The 14,698-nt window shown below is 42.4% G+C and overlaps 2 protein-coding genes across 14 annotated transcripts in view; one reads left to right on the top strand and one right to left on the bottom strand.

The window, feature by feature from the left end:
* CLCN3 (chloride voltage-gated channel 3) overlaps window positions 1-9,936 on the bottom strand; it is a 71,617-nt gene extending 61,681 nt beyond the window's left edge. For 4 of the 5 annotated variants that reach the window (XR_010606095.1, XM_065633346.1, XM_065633349.1 and 1 more), the window contains exon 1: window positions 9,786-9,873. The gene's annotated coding sequence lies outside the window, so the exon portion shown is untranslated. Of the gene's footprint in view, window positions 1-9,785 lie in introns of all 5 variants that reach the window. The other variant, XM_065633352.1, reaches the window with a different exon arrangement.
* A 313-nt stretch (window positions 9,937-10,249) lies between these two features.
* The window catches only part of NEK1 (NIMA related kinase 1), a 48,743-nt gene continuing 44,294 nt past the window's right edge, over window positions 10,250-14,698 (top strand). For 8 of the 9 annotated variants that reach the window (XM_065633750.1, XM_065633747.1, XM_065633752.1 and 5 more), the window contains exons 1-3: window positions 11,156-11,198; window positions 13,379-13,527; window positions 13,605-13,701. In XM_065633750.1, coding sequence (XP_065489822.1) covers window positions 13,411-13,527; window positions 13,605-13,701 — 214 coding nt within the window. In that variant the 5' untranslated portion in view covers window positions 11,156-11,198; window positions 13,379-13,410. Of the gene's footprint in view, window positions 10,355-11,155; window positions 11,199-13,378; window positions 13,528-13,604; window positions 13,702-14,698 lie in introns of those variants that run through there. The other variant, XM_065633746.1, reaches the window with a different exon arrangement.

Below are 14,698 nucleotides of genomic sequence, written 5' to 3'. Positions count from 1 at the left end.
GGGCGGCGGGGGGGCGCGCGGAAGAAACGAACAAAAACACAAAAAACACCAGACCACAAACAAAACAACGATTGATCTTGCTAACAGAAAAGCTCTTTCCTAAACTAAGAATCTCGATAAACCCCAAACTCAGGGTAATATTCCGTTTTTCTATTTTTCTATTCAATACTAACAACAAGAGCTACAAGGCAGTCACCTGTCCCCTAACTCACACATACCTTCATGCAAATCCTACAAAAGGACAGCACCTAGTGAGAAATGCTATGCAGACATGTAACAAAAGCAGATTAAATGAAAATTAAGAATACAATCTCTACATATGTCCTACAGTAGAGGAAATGCAGTGATGGCAATAGAAAAGTTATTTGCTGTAAATTTAAAAAAAAAAATAGGATTTTAAAGGTTTTAACTGGCAAGAACCTTCAAAGGCCATTATTTGTTATGAACAGAAATTCTAAATACATCATCTTATTTAAAAAATATCCAACTACTATATACCTTAAGAACAGGTAAATAATATGACAGAAACATTCCCCACACCCACACTTAAATTAAAATGTTATCATATACCCCATATATGGCGATATGTGTCAGAAAAACCGCCCAAAAAATAAAAGAGGTCAAGAACAGCTTTAAACACTTACTTCCAAATCTCCCATATTATGTTAATATAAAATTACACAATGTCATCTCTTATTTTTTTTTAAATAAACCTACCCTTCATAAAGAAATTTTGAGCTCAGAAAAAATACTTTTATAACAGTTTTTTAAAAGACTATGTTGTGGCCATTCTTTCATCCTTAGTCTCAGCAGCATCAGAATTACATTCTCACTTTTGTCGCAGACCCAGCATATCTAACCTCCATTTATTTATTTTGCCTATCATGTGAAGATAGTTAAGCAAGATGAGAACATCACTAATCTTCCAAACTTCAGGTTTTTAGATCACTAGCAGGCTTTTTCTTCATAAAAATGCTCCAAAAAATTTTACACTTGAATTCAAATACAGAGGGGAAGATGAGCGCAATAACAGCTTTCCTCAACTTTCTCAAGTCAGCTTGGACCATAAAAGGATATCTTAAGGATACTCAAGAACCCAAACTCTTAACAATTTAGGGAATGCATATTCTAACCTTGCAAAAATAAATACACAGAAGATCATTCTCTATGGCATTCAAAAAAACCCATCTGAAACTAATTTGAACTCATTCCAGGGATAAGACTGTTCCCATTGCAGTCATTTAGTGAGAAAGGATCTTGGTCAATTTTTAGGTCATATTTAGAAAAATAAAGTCACAAAGGAGGACTTCCAGGTAACTAAAGCTATTTGAGTTAAAAAAACAAACAAACAAACAAACAAAAAAAGCAACCTCTTCAGGTTTACATAGTATGTTCTCTTGGAACAGAAGATTGAAAGTCAACTTCCAAAAATATACCTAGGCAAATTTTAGTCGTTTCATTCACAGCTGCTTCCAAAATAACATCAATGTTTGTGGAGGAAAGACACACATACTCCAATATTCTTTAAACAAGAAAAAAAGCAAGGGCAAGAACAGAAACACACAGACAAAACTACATGAAAAGATTATACTTGTAAAGCAAGACGACAATTTTAGCATTAAAATGGTAACAAAAAAATCCCCCACAGTATTCACATCTACTTTCTAGATTCTACTGAATCTTACCACTCTTAGTTATAAAAGCTTAATATAACATAACAACAGCCTGAAAAGTTTTTTCACTTTTATGATACATACCAACACAGAATATCAGCACTATATCTGATCTTCACAGAAGCAGAATCAATAAGAAATACTCGTTTTTATAGGACTTTTTACCTTCTCAGCTTAAAAAAACCCCACACAAAACCAAAAAAACTAAAAACTGCCAGCCTAATTACAGGATGAATACTGAACTCATGCTTCTAGTCATATGACTCCAAACATTAAGGGTATTGACTTTAGTTTGTATAAAGTATTCAAAAGTACTTCATCTCCACTCTGTATAATGTCTTAACCACTAAGGCTATGAGTAGCCATAGCTGTGACAGCTGAAGATCTGTACCACCGGGCATAAAGATATTTGCCTATATGATGGAATTGCTTCTTTCACATTCACCAAGTTACGAATATAATCACTTTTTAATTGCTTTCAATCAAAACTGGTTGGATTAGCTGAAAACTCTGATTTAAACTTACCAAACTAACCTCATTTATTGATAGAAAAAAACTCTGCTATCTGAGCTGAAGAGTAGTCTCCCACGCAGGCACAGCAATAAGCAGCTACGCGAGTGGTACAGGCTTTAGTTAATTATTAACAAAAAACAAAAAACAAACAAAAACACCCCACCACACAAGCTAAGAACATAATCCTTTAGCATGAACCTGAACTAAATATAAAACCAAACACAACTCAAAAGCTTAAGCTTCACAGACAAGTACTGATGCTTAGCTAAGTCATGGTAAACAATCGTGTCTGTTGCTGCCACTTCGGAGCAAGACTAAACTACATGCAATATATTAGTAATAGTTTCTAAACTAATGGGTTGGTACCTATAGCTGTAAATATTCTGTTCAGAAAATATGGAGAATATTCTTAGCAAAATAATCTTTGGTGTTTCTTCTCTGATCATATTCAGATGAGAATGACACGGAAATTCATTAAGACAACTGAAAGGTAAAACCCATACTCCTCTTTTGAAGGACAGGAACTATGACTGTCTGTCGCCATGATTCTCATTTTCTGTTCGATGAAAAGACACAGGAACAGCATGCAACCTTCTCTTTGCTGTTTTTAAAGGATTTTGCTCCTTTTTAAGGTGGACTTGTGTTGCAGTTATCTGAGGGTTACACAAACAATGGAACAGAGCTTTAATACACCACAGGAACGACCAGAAGTCTTGCCATTCATACTACTTTATCTTCTCAGAGAAATGCACTGAACAGTCCTCAGCTATGGGCACAGATTTGTAAGTTCAGGGTCACGGTTGTGCTGGATATCTTTCAGATAATTTTTTTCCAGTTCAATACATTTATATCTGAATGATCTATTAATAAAAGTACTCAAGGAATGAAAGAGAAACTTTATATTAAAGGAAATACAGAGCATCACAGAAAAGAGGCTCTGCAAGCCAAGACAGACTCCAGCAGAAAGAGAAGCACATGAAAAGTATTCATTCTTGATAGACAAAATTATAATTCAGGATAGTCAAACTGTAATCTGAAGAAGCACCACTATGCCCATTTTAACTCTAAGCATCATCTCAATAACAGCAGCTACCACAGATTTTTAAGATCCTTGTACTGAACTCCAATTTCTTTATAAACACACTAAAGCCCTTGAAATCAAGAAACAAAAAATCCTATGGAGCCCTCCAATACCCAGCACAGGCAGACAACCACTGCTTATGAAATCTTGTGGGAACCCCTGGTGGGTCCGGTTTACTTACTCTCCCTACTACTGATTTTTGAACTTCAAAGAAGCAAATACCAGCTACTGAGGAACCCATTCACTGTACTCTGGTCAGAAATGACAAGTCTTTGGTCACCAAGAAGTACAAAAGGCTGGAGGTTCTTCTTAGTATGTGTAACACACAGATAAACTGACAGATGCAGCTATTCAGGCTTCAAGGCTAGGAGCCTTGCCAATAGGCTTGCTCTTTTTCTTGCTCTGGATCCTCTTAAGCAGCAGGGTGAAGGCAGCAAGGTGCGGAAGGACTGAAGCAATCCACAAGCAACACCTGGATCTGGCTCACAGCTGAGCTTCTTGTATGTACTAGAGAGAAGCTGCCTCATTTTCGTAAATATAGCATATCCAACTATTACTGATTGCCATTCTGGTCTTCTCCGAAGGACGAAAGAAATAAATTTTTTAGGAAAGACCTGTGAACCTCTGACGTTAGTACATAACATTGTTAACAGCTTGTTTCTGCTTTTTAATAAAAACATATACCTTAACAAAAAAATCCCCAAACAAAAACACAACTACAAACACTAACACAACAAAACCCCCAAAACAAACCAAAAGGCAGCGTAGCCCTGGATGCACAAACACCACCAGAAGTGTAATAGTCACTAAATCAAGTGTGTCAGCAGTTCTGAATGCATAGCAAGTTCCTCTCACTTGAATATTCTCCTCTCGAGCTGTAAAACTCAGTTGGCTGTTTGGCAAATACAACTTGTAAGATTATGTATACCTTGTCGGGGTCTACAAACGGTAGACAAGTTGCTGGCAATTATTATTGTTAAATAGTGGTATCAATTTGAAAACATGAATCAAGGTGGATATTTTATGAGGAAAAAAATAAAGTGGCTTTATGGGAGATTTTTCGTTTTGAAAATTACAGAAAAAAAAGATTCAGTAATACTTCACTAAAAGGCTTCTAGTTAACAGAATTAATACAAGAAGGTCAGTTGTCTTAAACATGTTACATAACCACAGAGATGAGATGAGTTCACTGGGTTCATAGATCAAATTTACTAAAAATAACCCATCCTCTACCTATACAAAGAACCAAAAGGTTTTTAAAAATTTCTTAGAGGAATAAGCATTCAGAATTTTGTGACTGTTAGGTTTCTGCGGTCTTATAAGCTTTGTTGCACAAGTTAAAAGAATATTCATGTCTCAGCACAAACCAGAACAAAACTGGTAAGTCTGTAAGACCAATAGTAATTGTATTTACTCATTCTTGTAGGGTTCCACATAAGAATAAAAGTTTTCTGTAAGACAAGCAGCAAAAAGCAAAATAATAGTTTTAAAAAATCTTCAGTTTTCTTTCCTAGAGGTACCTCCTTTGGAAATCTGTAGATTCACTTCTCAGAATCATAAAATAAGCGTGTTTGGAAGCATAGGGAGAACTGCATGGGGTTCCTTCCAACACATACACAAAAGACATTAATAACAGGAACCTCAGGGGAAAAGCTGCAGTAGATCAAGAACTGCAGATAACACATCAAACCCCAACAAATCTGGCAAAGGACACTAATCTGGGGATAAGAGTGGAAGGAATTCAAACACCAACTTATCTTCCAGGAAAATGAGTACTTGAATTTTAACTGGAAGGACGCCAAAATATTGTCATCTCAATACCTCTGTCTGTAATTTAAACATATTACTGAAGTAAAATTTCATGTTTACTATTTCAATTAGGAAATGTTTCACCACTATACTGTATTGCAGTATGAACATGCAAAGTGGACATTTAAGTACTTCCTCTTTCATGAACTTTTTAGATAAATTTATCAAAATATACCAAAAACAAGAAAAAAAGCAACAGCAAAGGTTATCTTTATCAAAGCGTCTGTGCTTTAGAAGGGAACTTAATTCACTTTTTCATTTACTGTTCCTCCTTACCTTCCCAAAGTAAGCACAGAGTCTACTCCTCTAATGAGAAAGCCTAAGTAAAATGCTTAACAAACAAAAAAGCTGAATGTCTAGAAAGCTCAAGGGGAAATAACTGACTAGACTCCCTTCAAGTCATTAAAAATAACCACTGGTACCCACTGAGAAATTATAAATTCCTTTCTTTCCATTCATTTCCAGGAGTACACATTCAACTACACAATACAAACAAATAAGGATACTCCAGATGTAAAAAGATTTACACCTATTTTAATAGCTTTGTCTAAAATCCTTTCTATTATGCATGAAGCCCAGGAATTACTTTGTCAATTCTCTGCTCTCTGCTAGTGACAGGTATTATCAGCTCATTAAGTTTAACCACCATCTCAACGTTTTATGTAGATTTTTCCACTTAATCTTTTTAAAGCAGAGCACGCGTCCCAACAAACGTTATTTTTACAGTTGGTTTACAACCCTCTTATCGATTTAAATGAACATTGTTTTGTCTAAACATTATTCTCTCAGGTGATTTTATAAAGGCTTCCAAAATTAAAAAAACAAGTTTCAAGTTGAACGGCTATGAAAATTTATAATTGACAACTTTCTAATATTCTGAGCACCTTCGGTTTCCAAAGCCTGTCACGTAAACAAGCACAACATACTGTGTAGCAGAGCCTAGAACTGCATACCTCATTCATGAGCACAGGGAAAGAGAAGACCTGACACCTGCACAGCTTTAGGATATCAGCCAACACAGAACCTGCATTTTCAGGTTATGACACAAGGGCAAGACTGACCAGGGAGCAGAGAATTGGGAAGCTGCTCTCCAAGCATGCAGGTATTAAGTTGAAATCTTAGTTTGGGGAAAATGAGCAGGAAGGGTGTACAAGCGGTTTCATGCACATCGTAACTGTCACTGTTGACCGCCTTCATAGATTACTGGGTTACTGCTGCGCCAAGGAGGTGCCAAAGCAAGAAGTTTAGGAACACGCAACCTAGAGGCTGAGAATTAGGAAATTAACCCTTCAAACAACTCAAACTGGCATTATAATTTCTGGCACAAACCTCTTCAAAAGCAGAGCTTCTACGCCACTTTTTCCTTATGATGAAGGTAAAAATATCCCTACTACCAAATTATTACAAGGCTTCACCCTGAAAACTTGGTCTGCACAGTAACACCTATTCCACATGCATATGAAGTCACTTAAATAAGGGGAGGAAAAAAATTCTAAATGTTTCTAGAATGCCTTTCAGGAATGGTGCAAACTTGGAACAGTTGTCTCAGCTTTAGTGTTTACATTCAAAGAATACAACTCTGCTGTTCAAATACCAAGACACAGTCCCCAAAACAAACTGGTGGAAGAAAAAACAAAACTAAGTGTATATTTAGTGAACCGGAGAACACATATTAAACAGTTAGACCAAGCTGTTCCTAGAATAACCAGCACACAGTGGGTTCTCACTTGCAGGTTACTGAAACATCTGTTTGTGACAAAACATTAGCTGTGGAAGCGAGCACACGCAAACTCAAAAAATAAAGTGGCTCAGGGCAATGCAGTCATAGAATCATAGAACAGTCTGGGTTGGAAGGGACCTTCAAGATCATCTAGTTCCAACGCCCCTGCCATGGACAGGGACACCTTCCACTAGACCAGGTTGCTCAAAGCTCCATCCAACCTGACCTTGAACACTTCCAGGGATGGGGCATCCACAGCTTCTCTGGGCAGCCTCTTCCAGTGCCTCAGCACTCTTATGGTGAAGAATTTCTTCCTTATATCTATTATAATATAAACCTATCCTTTTTCAGTTTAAAGCCATTACCCCTTGTCCTATCACTACACGCCCTTGTAAAAAGCCCCTCTCCAGCTTTCTTGTAGGCCATCTTCAGGTATTTAAAAGCCAGAATAAGGTCTTCCCAGAGCCTTTTCTTCTCCAGGCTGAACAACCCCAACTCTTGAAGTCCTTCCTCATTGGAGAGGTGCTCCATCCCTCTGATCATTTTCGTGGCCCTCCACTGGACTCTTGTCCAAGATGTCCATGTCCTTCTAACACTGGGGGGTCCAGAGCTGGACGCAGTACTCCAGGTGGGGTCTCATAAGAACGGAGTAGAGAGGCAGAATCACCTCCCACAACTTGCTGGCCATGCTTCTTTTGATGGAGCCCAGGATACAGTTGGCTTTCTGGGCTAAAAGCACACATTCCCAGCTCATGTTGAGCTTCCCATCAACCAACACCAAGTCCTTCTCCCCAGAGCTGCTCTCAATCCATTCTCCATCCAGCCTGTATTTGTGCTTGGCATTGCCCCAACCCATGTGCAGGACCTTGCAATTGGCCTTGTTGAACTTCAGGAGGTTCGCACAAGCCCTCTCCAGCCTGTCAAGATCCCCCTGGATGGCATCCCTTCCCTCCAGTGTGTCAACCGCACCACAAAGCTTGGTTTTGTCAGGAAACTTGCTGACGGTGCACTCAATCCCACTGTCCATATCATTGACAAATATATTAAACAAAGCCAGTCCCAATACTGACCTCTGAGGAACACCACTTGTCACTGGTCTCCACTTGGACACTGAGCTGTTGGCCGCAACTCTTTGAGTGCAACTATCCAGCCAAGTCCTTACCCTCTGAGTGGTCCATCTGTCAAATATATGTCTCTCCAATTTGGAGACAGGGATGTAATGTGGGACAGTGCCAAATGCTTTGCACAAGTCCAGGTAGAAGAGCAGAGACCAACAGCTTCAAGTGTCTTTCCGGTTGAGGATTTGGATAGCCTTGTTTTTATTACAACCCAATATTAAGCACAAGAGAGAGATGACATACACCCCAAGATTACTTTAACTTGCAAGTGTGCACAAGGAGAACGGTAGTATTGTAAACCACTTAAAGATACGATGCCATAAAGATTTGGGCAAAGACAGCCTTGGAAATCATAGAACAAGAAAAATATCTTTCTAGAAATATTGCAACACACATTGTGCACGACATCTACTATTGTCAGGCAAAGATTTTTTTTGACTGGTATACCAATAACAAACAGAAGCAAACAAGAAACAAGCTCATTTTTTTCTGGAAACTATATACCTTTCATTTTCACAAGTTTTGAAGACAGATGCAAAGTCATTTTGTTTCAAGCTGTGAGTTTCACGCTAGCTGCAGTTTTCCCACAGCAGAACTGCTTCCCATTTTGACAAGTCAGAGTACTGAGCACTAAGTTTTCATCTGCTTGCCAACCAAAGAGACATGCACACATACCCTTCATTCAAATAGCTGTTTTTGCAAAGAAGCATCTATGTTGCCAAGGGATACAGGCTATAAAACCCTTCACAGGTCCACCAAGAAGAGAGGTGTCAAAAAGCAAGAAGTACCAATATATCTGACACATAAATAATCATTAACTTAATTTCTTTCACAAACTCTGCACCTTAAACTTCAGAGGTCCAACAGCCTCAAAAAGAACATTCAAGTCCTGAAACACAAATGATTACCATTTTGGGACATCTTTCAAAAATTATTTTTAAGTAGCTACTCTAAGACAATTTAGCACCAAAAACATTTTTAATTTGCTTTCAAGGCCTTGTTTTAACTCAGCTGAGTACTTTAAAGTGTGACACAGCAAATCTGCTATTCAACACTGAACATATTTCACTATTAGCACACAATTTTCCACTATTGCGCTTGCTCCTGCTCATTTTAGATGAGAATCAATACATACTTGTTTTACAATCAGCTCCCCGTTTTTTGATAGGGAAGGGAAGAATTTTGGATAAGTGGGGAAGATAATATGAAAGAATGTAGTCATCTTCAGTTTTAACCTCACTGGCCTGCACCTTTCTCATTTAATTAAGAGGCTCCCAGAGGAGCCCATTATTTCCCTCTCTTGTGCAACAGCAGCTTTACCAGCCAAACCCGTGAGCCAACATAAAGTGAGCAACTCAAGCAGAATAATACTTCTAACTCTGTTTACGTGACGAGGAGACTCTGGATCTTCCAAGCGGCAGAGCCCCTCAGAACAGCTGCCACAGAACAGCGAAATCAGGTGAGGAGGTCACACGCTGAGTAAACACGCAGGGTACTTCCCCTCACCCCGGCCTTTCCCGTCTCGGGGGAGGAGGTCGGATAAGTTGAGGGGTGCATGAGAAACCGCCATTTCTGCTCCTTCCCGCCTCCCGGCCGCAGAACGAAGCGGTCCCGCTGACGCGGGCGCAGCAGCCGCCGGGCAGGCGGGCCGCGCGGCGGGGTCTGCCTTCTCTCCTCTCCTCTCCGCCCGCGTCCCGCCGCCGTCGGGCCGGAGCCGCCACCTGGGCCTCGCTCGCTCCCACGCCAGCGGGCAGGACCGAGGGGCCCACCCGCGGCCCCTCCTGTCACGTCGCAATGCCGGAGCGACCGTCCCGTGCCGCGGCCCTCCGCCGAGGGGAGGCGAGGCGAGCCGGGCCCAGCCTCGCCCGTACCTGTCCGGGTGGCGCCGCCTGCTGCTCCCCGGGGAGGCGCTGGCTCATCCTCCTGCGGCGGCGGGGCGGGGTCGCGGAGACGCCGCGGACACCGGCTCGGCCCCCCGGCCCAACGGTCGCTCCAGCAGCCAACCCCGCCCCCTCGGCCTGGGGGCGGGGCTTCCTGCCGCGCACGCGCGGTACCGCCCCCGCTCGGCACCTGCTGGGCGGCCCGAGTCCGCGTCACCGCCGCTGCTTCCGGTTTCCGCGGTCCGCCACCGATACGGGTCCTCCCTGTTGCCCGAGCGCGCGGAGGGGCGTGGCTTCCCGGCGGCCGTTGAGGAGGGCGGCCGTTAGGCGCGCGCCCGATGCGGAGCCTTGGCGGGGGGCGCTGCCGCCGCCTCTCCGCGGCACCGCCGTGCCCGGGTGTCCGCCCGGCCGCGCCGCAGGCGGATCGTAACGCGGGCGGCGGCCCGTTCTGTGAGGGCGGGTTACGGGCCGGGGTTACAGCTCGCCGCTGCGCAGAGCGGGCGGTGACGGGGGAGCAGGAAAGCCCCATGCTTCAGAACGGGGAGGAGGCTGCTTCCCAGGTAAAGGAGGTGGCTCCGTACATCGCAGCACCGCGTGGCTTCTGGCTGAAGCAAGACGCGGCCAAGCTTCACGGGCGCCGTGCGCTCTGGCTAGCAGGTCCAAAGAGCTTCCAAATTTTACCTGCAGGTGACGTGCAGATGGCGGGCAGAGCGCGTCACTGCTGTGCAGCCCCAGCCTGAGGCAGGGCAGGGCATTTCAGAGCCTGCCGAGGTACGGAGGCCAGCAAACAGCGAGCTTACATCCACAGAACGGAGGTTCCAGCAAAATATTGTGCCCGGTTAAGTGTTGGGGTTTTTTTTTCCACAAGGAAAAATTACTAAAAACCCGCAGGTTCGTTTGTATAAAAGTGCTTTGCAGTGTGCACGCTGGATGATGCATCGAGACAATTCGAGTAAGGCCGGAAAAGCGCGTTGTGACTCGCACTGGGCCCGGCCCTCCACAGCTCCGCCGCACCGCTGGAACGCGCTTCCCCAGCACATCCCTCCCGGGGAGGCCCCTGGCCAGACACGTACCGCCGGTGCCCGGCTGCGCGGTCTTGCGGATCGTGGTTGGTTCGGGGAAGATTTATAGCGGTTTCATTTATTTTCACCTCGAAACGCAAATAATCACCCTGAGCGCCCGGCTCCCGGCCCGTCACGTGACTGCCGCCCGTGCGTTGCCACGGTGAAGCGCTGCTAAGGCGGGAAGGGCGGTCAAGCGAACCTGCTGCCCCGCCTTGGCACACGTTACCCAATAGGAGCTGAGCCGCTGGGGAGGCTCAGCCAATAGAGGCTGAGGGGGCGGGCCCGCGGCCGGCGTGAGGCTGGGTTGAGCAGCCGTGGCAGCGGCGGGCGCAGCGGGGAGGTATGCCGGGGTGGGGATGGGGCGGGCGGCGGCAGGAGCTGCTGGTGGGGCCAGGTTGGTGGCTGGTTTCCTGTCTCTTTCGGTCTGGGATGGGGGTCTCTGGCCGCGCTTCTCACCTGCCGCCGGCCTTGTCCCAGCTTTGCGGGGGCGGTGGCCTGGTGGGGCCCGGCGGAGGAGCGCGGCCCACTGGCCTGGGAGCCGCCGCTGGGCTGGGGTTGGCGGGCACGGCGCGGTGCCGCTTGGCGTCCGCCTGGTTGTGGCCTGGCTGTGCGGTTCGGGTTTGTCGCCTCGCCTCCGCACCCAGCGGTCGGTCGGTCGGTCGGTCGGTCTGTCTGTTTGTCTCGGGATGTAACTTGTGCCCTGGCGCACAAGCCGCTTTCGTGCGCGTCTGTGATGGATAAAATGACTTCTTGCCCAGGGCTTGAAAAGCCAACGCCCTGTCAGCGCTGACGGTCCTTTCTCAAGACTTGTATTTCCCATGCCACGGGTAAAAATAAGCCGTCTAACTCGTACAAAATTGTATACCCTCTTTGACTGAACTGTACCTTCTCACCCACAGGCTGCTTCTTGATCGCTTGTATTCGCATAGAACAGTGAACAGTAAGAGCCCTAAGCTGCGCCTAATGCATCTGGTTTAGCAGTAGTACAGCATAGCTTGTTTCACAAACAAAGCAGGGGTAGGAAGAGAGCTTAGTAAAGCCACGTGAAATTAGAATTATGTCTCACCTGCTATTTTTACTATTGCCCAAAAGAGAATGTTGATGTTAATAATGAGGGGGTTTTTGTTGTGTGTTTTTTTTTTTTGTAATCAGAGGTGCAACTTTGCACTAAACTATCTTTCTATACTCCAAGGTAAAGAAAGAAAAACCCACCAAGATGTTGCAGGCCTGTTATTGTTACTCTTTTCTTTCCTGGTAGTTATCCCTAGTCCTGCTTGTTTCCCCATCTCCTATTTTGCAGAACAGATTACTGCAGTTCTCTTGTGTTTTGTCTTGCTATATTAATCCAGTTTACTCATCTTAGTCTGCTTCTGTGGTATGGGTCCTTCATCGTCCTGACACTCTTTAGCAGCATCTGTGGTGCATGGTAATTCTGTGACAAAAAAAATCCCCGATCAGAAAGAAAAGCCACACCTGCGATGTGTGTGAAGTATGGATCTGTGTAATAGGGCACAATGCTGTTAGTGCTCTCAAGTGAGGCTTGGATGCAGAAAAGCTTAGGAACCTTTTGTCTTTTCAAGCTTACAGAAACTTGCTCAGGGTATGTAGGTTCCTTCTGCAGTAGGAAATACGTTTTAGTCCACCATGAATTTATTTTGATGTTTATCACTTTGGTCTTGGTTTTGACACATCTCTATGTTGCCATACTTTGCACATGCAACTCACTAGTGTCTTTTTTTTACCAATGTAGTTTTTAATATAGGACCTTAAACACCCTCAATATTCAGTTGAGTAATCTGTTTAATCTTGAAAGGTAGTCTGAGTGGTCAGACAGTACTTTAAAAATACTGATTTGCACCATTTTGCAATTAATTTATTTTCTATGCAACATAGAAGAATAAATCATCTAAGTTTTCAGTCAGAGTTAAGGTCACACCTTTCTATATTTTATAATAATTCTAAACTTGATGTGGCTCTCTTGAATTCAGTCCCTTTTTTTCTTCATTGTACTGACTAACTTCCAAAATATTGGATTTAGTGCTTCTTAAGAAACAGCATGTAGGAATTTCTGCCTCGCCACTATCATAGTTCTTCCAGGTAAAGTTCAATGGAGGATTGTTAACCAGGTGCTATAGCCCTATATGATGATTGTATGCTAGCTGAATCAGAAGTTATGGCACTGACTACTTGCTGTATTTAATGAGAAAACACACAATTTTCTAAATACTGTCTGTAAAGAAGAAAGATTAAACTGATTTTATCAATGCAGCCTTTTTGTTTTTACACCAAGTGAGCCAACTGTACCCAAATAGAATTGAGGCTAAGAGTAGGTGATTTATGGAAAAGCTACAAAGCGTGTGATGCAACCGAGGAGATGAATACGTTAACATTTTGAGTAAGAAAAAGAGAGGGCGGGGGGAAAAAAAAAGTAACATGACCTGGCAGATTAGATTACTAAGTACAGCAAACTAGATCTGGTTTGTTTGTTCTTTTTTTGTGTGTTTGTTTGTTTTTCCCTAGTACTCGAGTAAGGATGCCTTAAGAAGATAGCTATGGATAAATATATTAAAGTGCGAAAGATTGGAGAAGGATCCTTTGGGAAAGCAATTCTTGTTAAAGCTAAAGAAAATGGCCAACAGTATGTTATTAAAGAAATCAACATCTCTAAGGTGAGTGTTTATTACTAATTACTAATTCATTCTTTTTGCATTCCTTTTCTCAAAAAATCATTATTTTCCTTCTGAAGATGTCAAATAAGGAGAGAGAAGAATCAAGGAGAGAAGTTGCTGTATTGGCCAACATGAAACATCCAAATATTGTCCTGTATAGGGAGTCATTTGAAGGTAAGATTAATTAACACAGTAGAACCTGAAGTAATGATAGTGACTGTCTATGCATTATTTATTGCACATAGTTTTAAAAGTCAGTGTGTTTTCTCTCTTTAATCAGGTTTTTTCACACTTCTGTTACTCTTTTCATTTCTTTCTGGTTGTATTTTTTCACAATTTCCTGCATGTTAAAAATAATAGTTAATATGCAACAATTAAATAGAAATATTCATGTCTCTTCCTTACATGTGTCAGTTTTAGTTGATGCTTAAATGAAAGGGTTATGTTCCCTTTATTTCTCCAGAGTGTAAGTTTCCTTGAATACTTGTGTATACTCTAATGACTTGACTGCTTGTGCATGTTAAATCTGAGTATGGTCTAAATTTGGGTATTGATAACCTACCAAGAGCAATTTGGATGTCAAAGCCTGTTGTCTTAGAATACAGTCTTCAGTAATTATAATCATATAATTGCTTTCAGAGGTGGAAAAATAGGTGGGACTGTTTGCTTCATCAAGCTATGAAGGAAAGAGAAATATAATCCTACATTAGTTTTCACAGTGAATGTTTTTGGAAATGAGCAGAACAGATAAAAGATTCAAAGAGCCTATTCTATGGTTAAAATACTATTAAAATGTAAATTTTATTTGAGATACTCTCTAGGAATACTGCTCTTTTCTGTTTTCCTTCTTTTCTGCTTTCTTATGTCTTCTTAGGGCTTTTATTTTTGTCTATTCATTAAATTAGAATTTTGTGCTGGAGTCATTGCACAGCCATAGTCTTCTAATTTATAAATCTACACTTTTGTCTTTGTAACAGAAGCCTGTTCTTTAAGACTGGTTTTTTCTTTTTTCTTCTTTCAAGGGTAGATCCTCTAATCTGTAGTTCAAGAGACTTCATGTTGCATCTCTATTACTAAAGCACATTGACTTTGAGTGTACTGATTTGGTTTATAAGAGAGAACTATTTCAGCAACAGGTCTACCAGAAACTCAGAATCCTAGGATCATCTTT

Source organism: Caloenas nicobarica, chromosome 4 (assembly GCF_036013445.1).
Source record: "Caloenas nicobarica isolate bCalNic1 chromosome 4, bCalNic1.hap1, whole genome shotgun sequence".
Classification (NCBI taxonomy): Eukaryota; Metazoa; Chordata; class Aves; order Columbiformes; family Columbidae; genus Caloenas; species Caloenas nicobarica.
The sequence above is the reverse complement of the archived record's forward strand: the minus strand, read 5'-3'. Positions and strand labels throughout refer to the sequence as shown.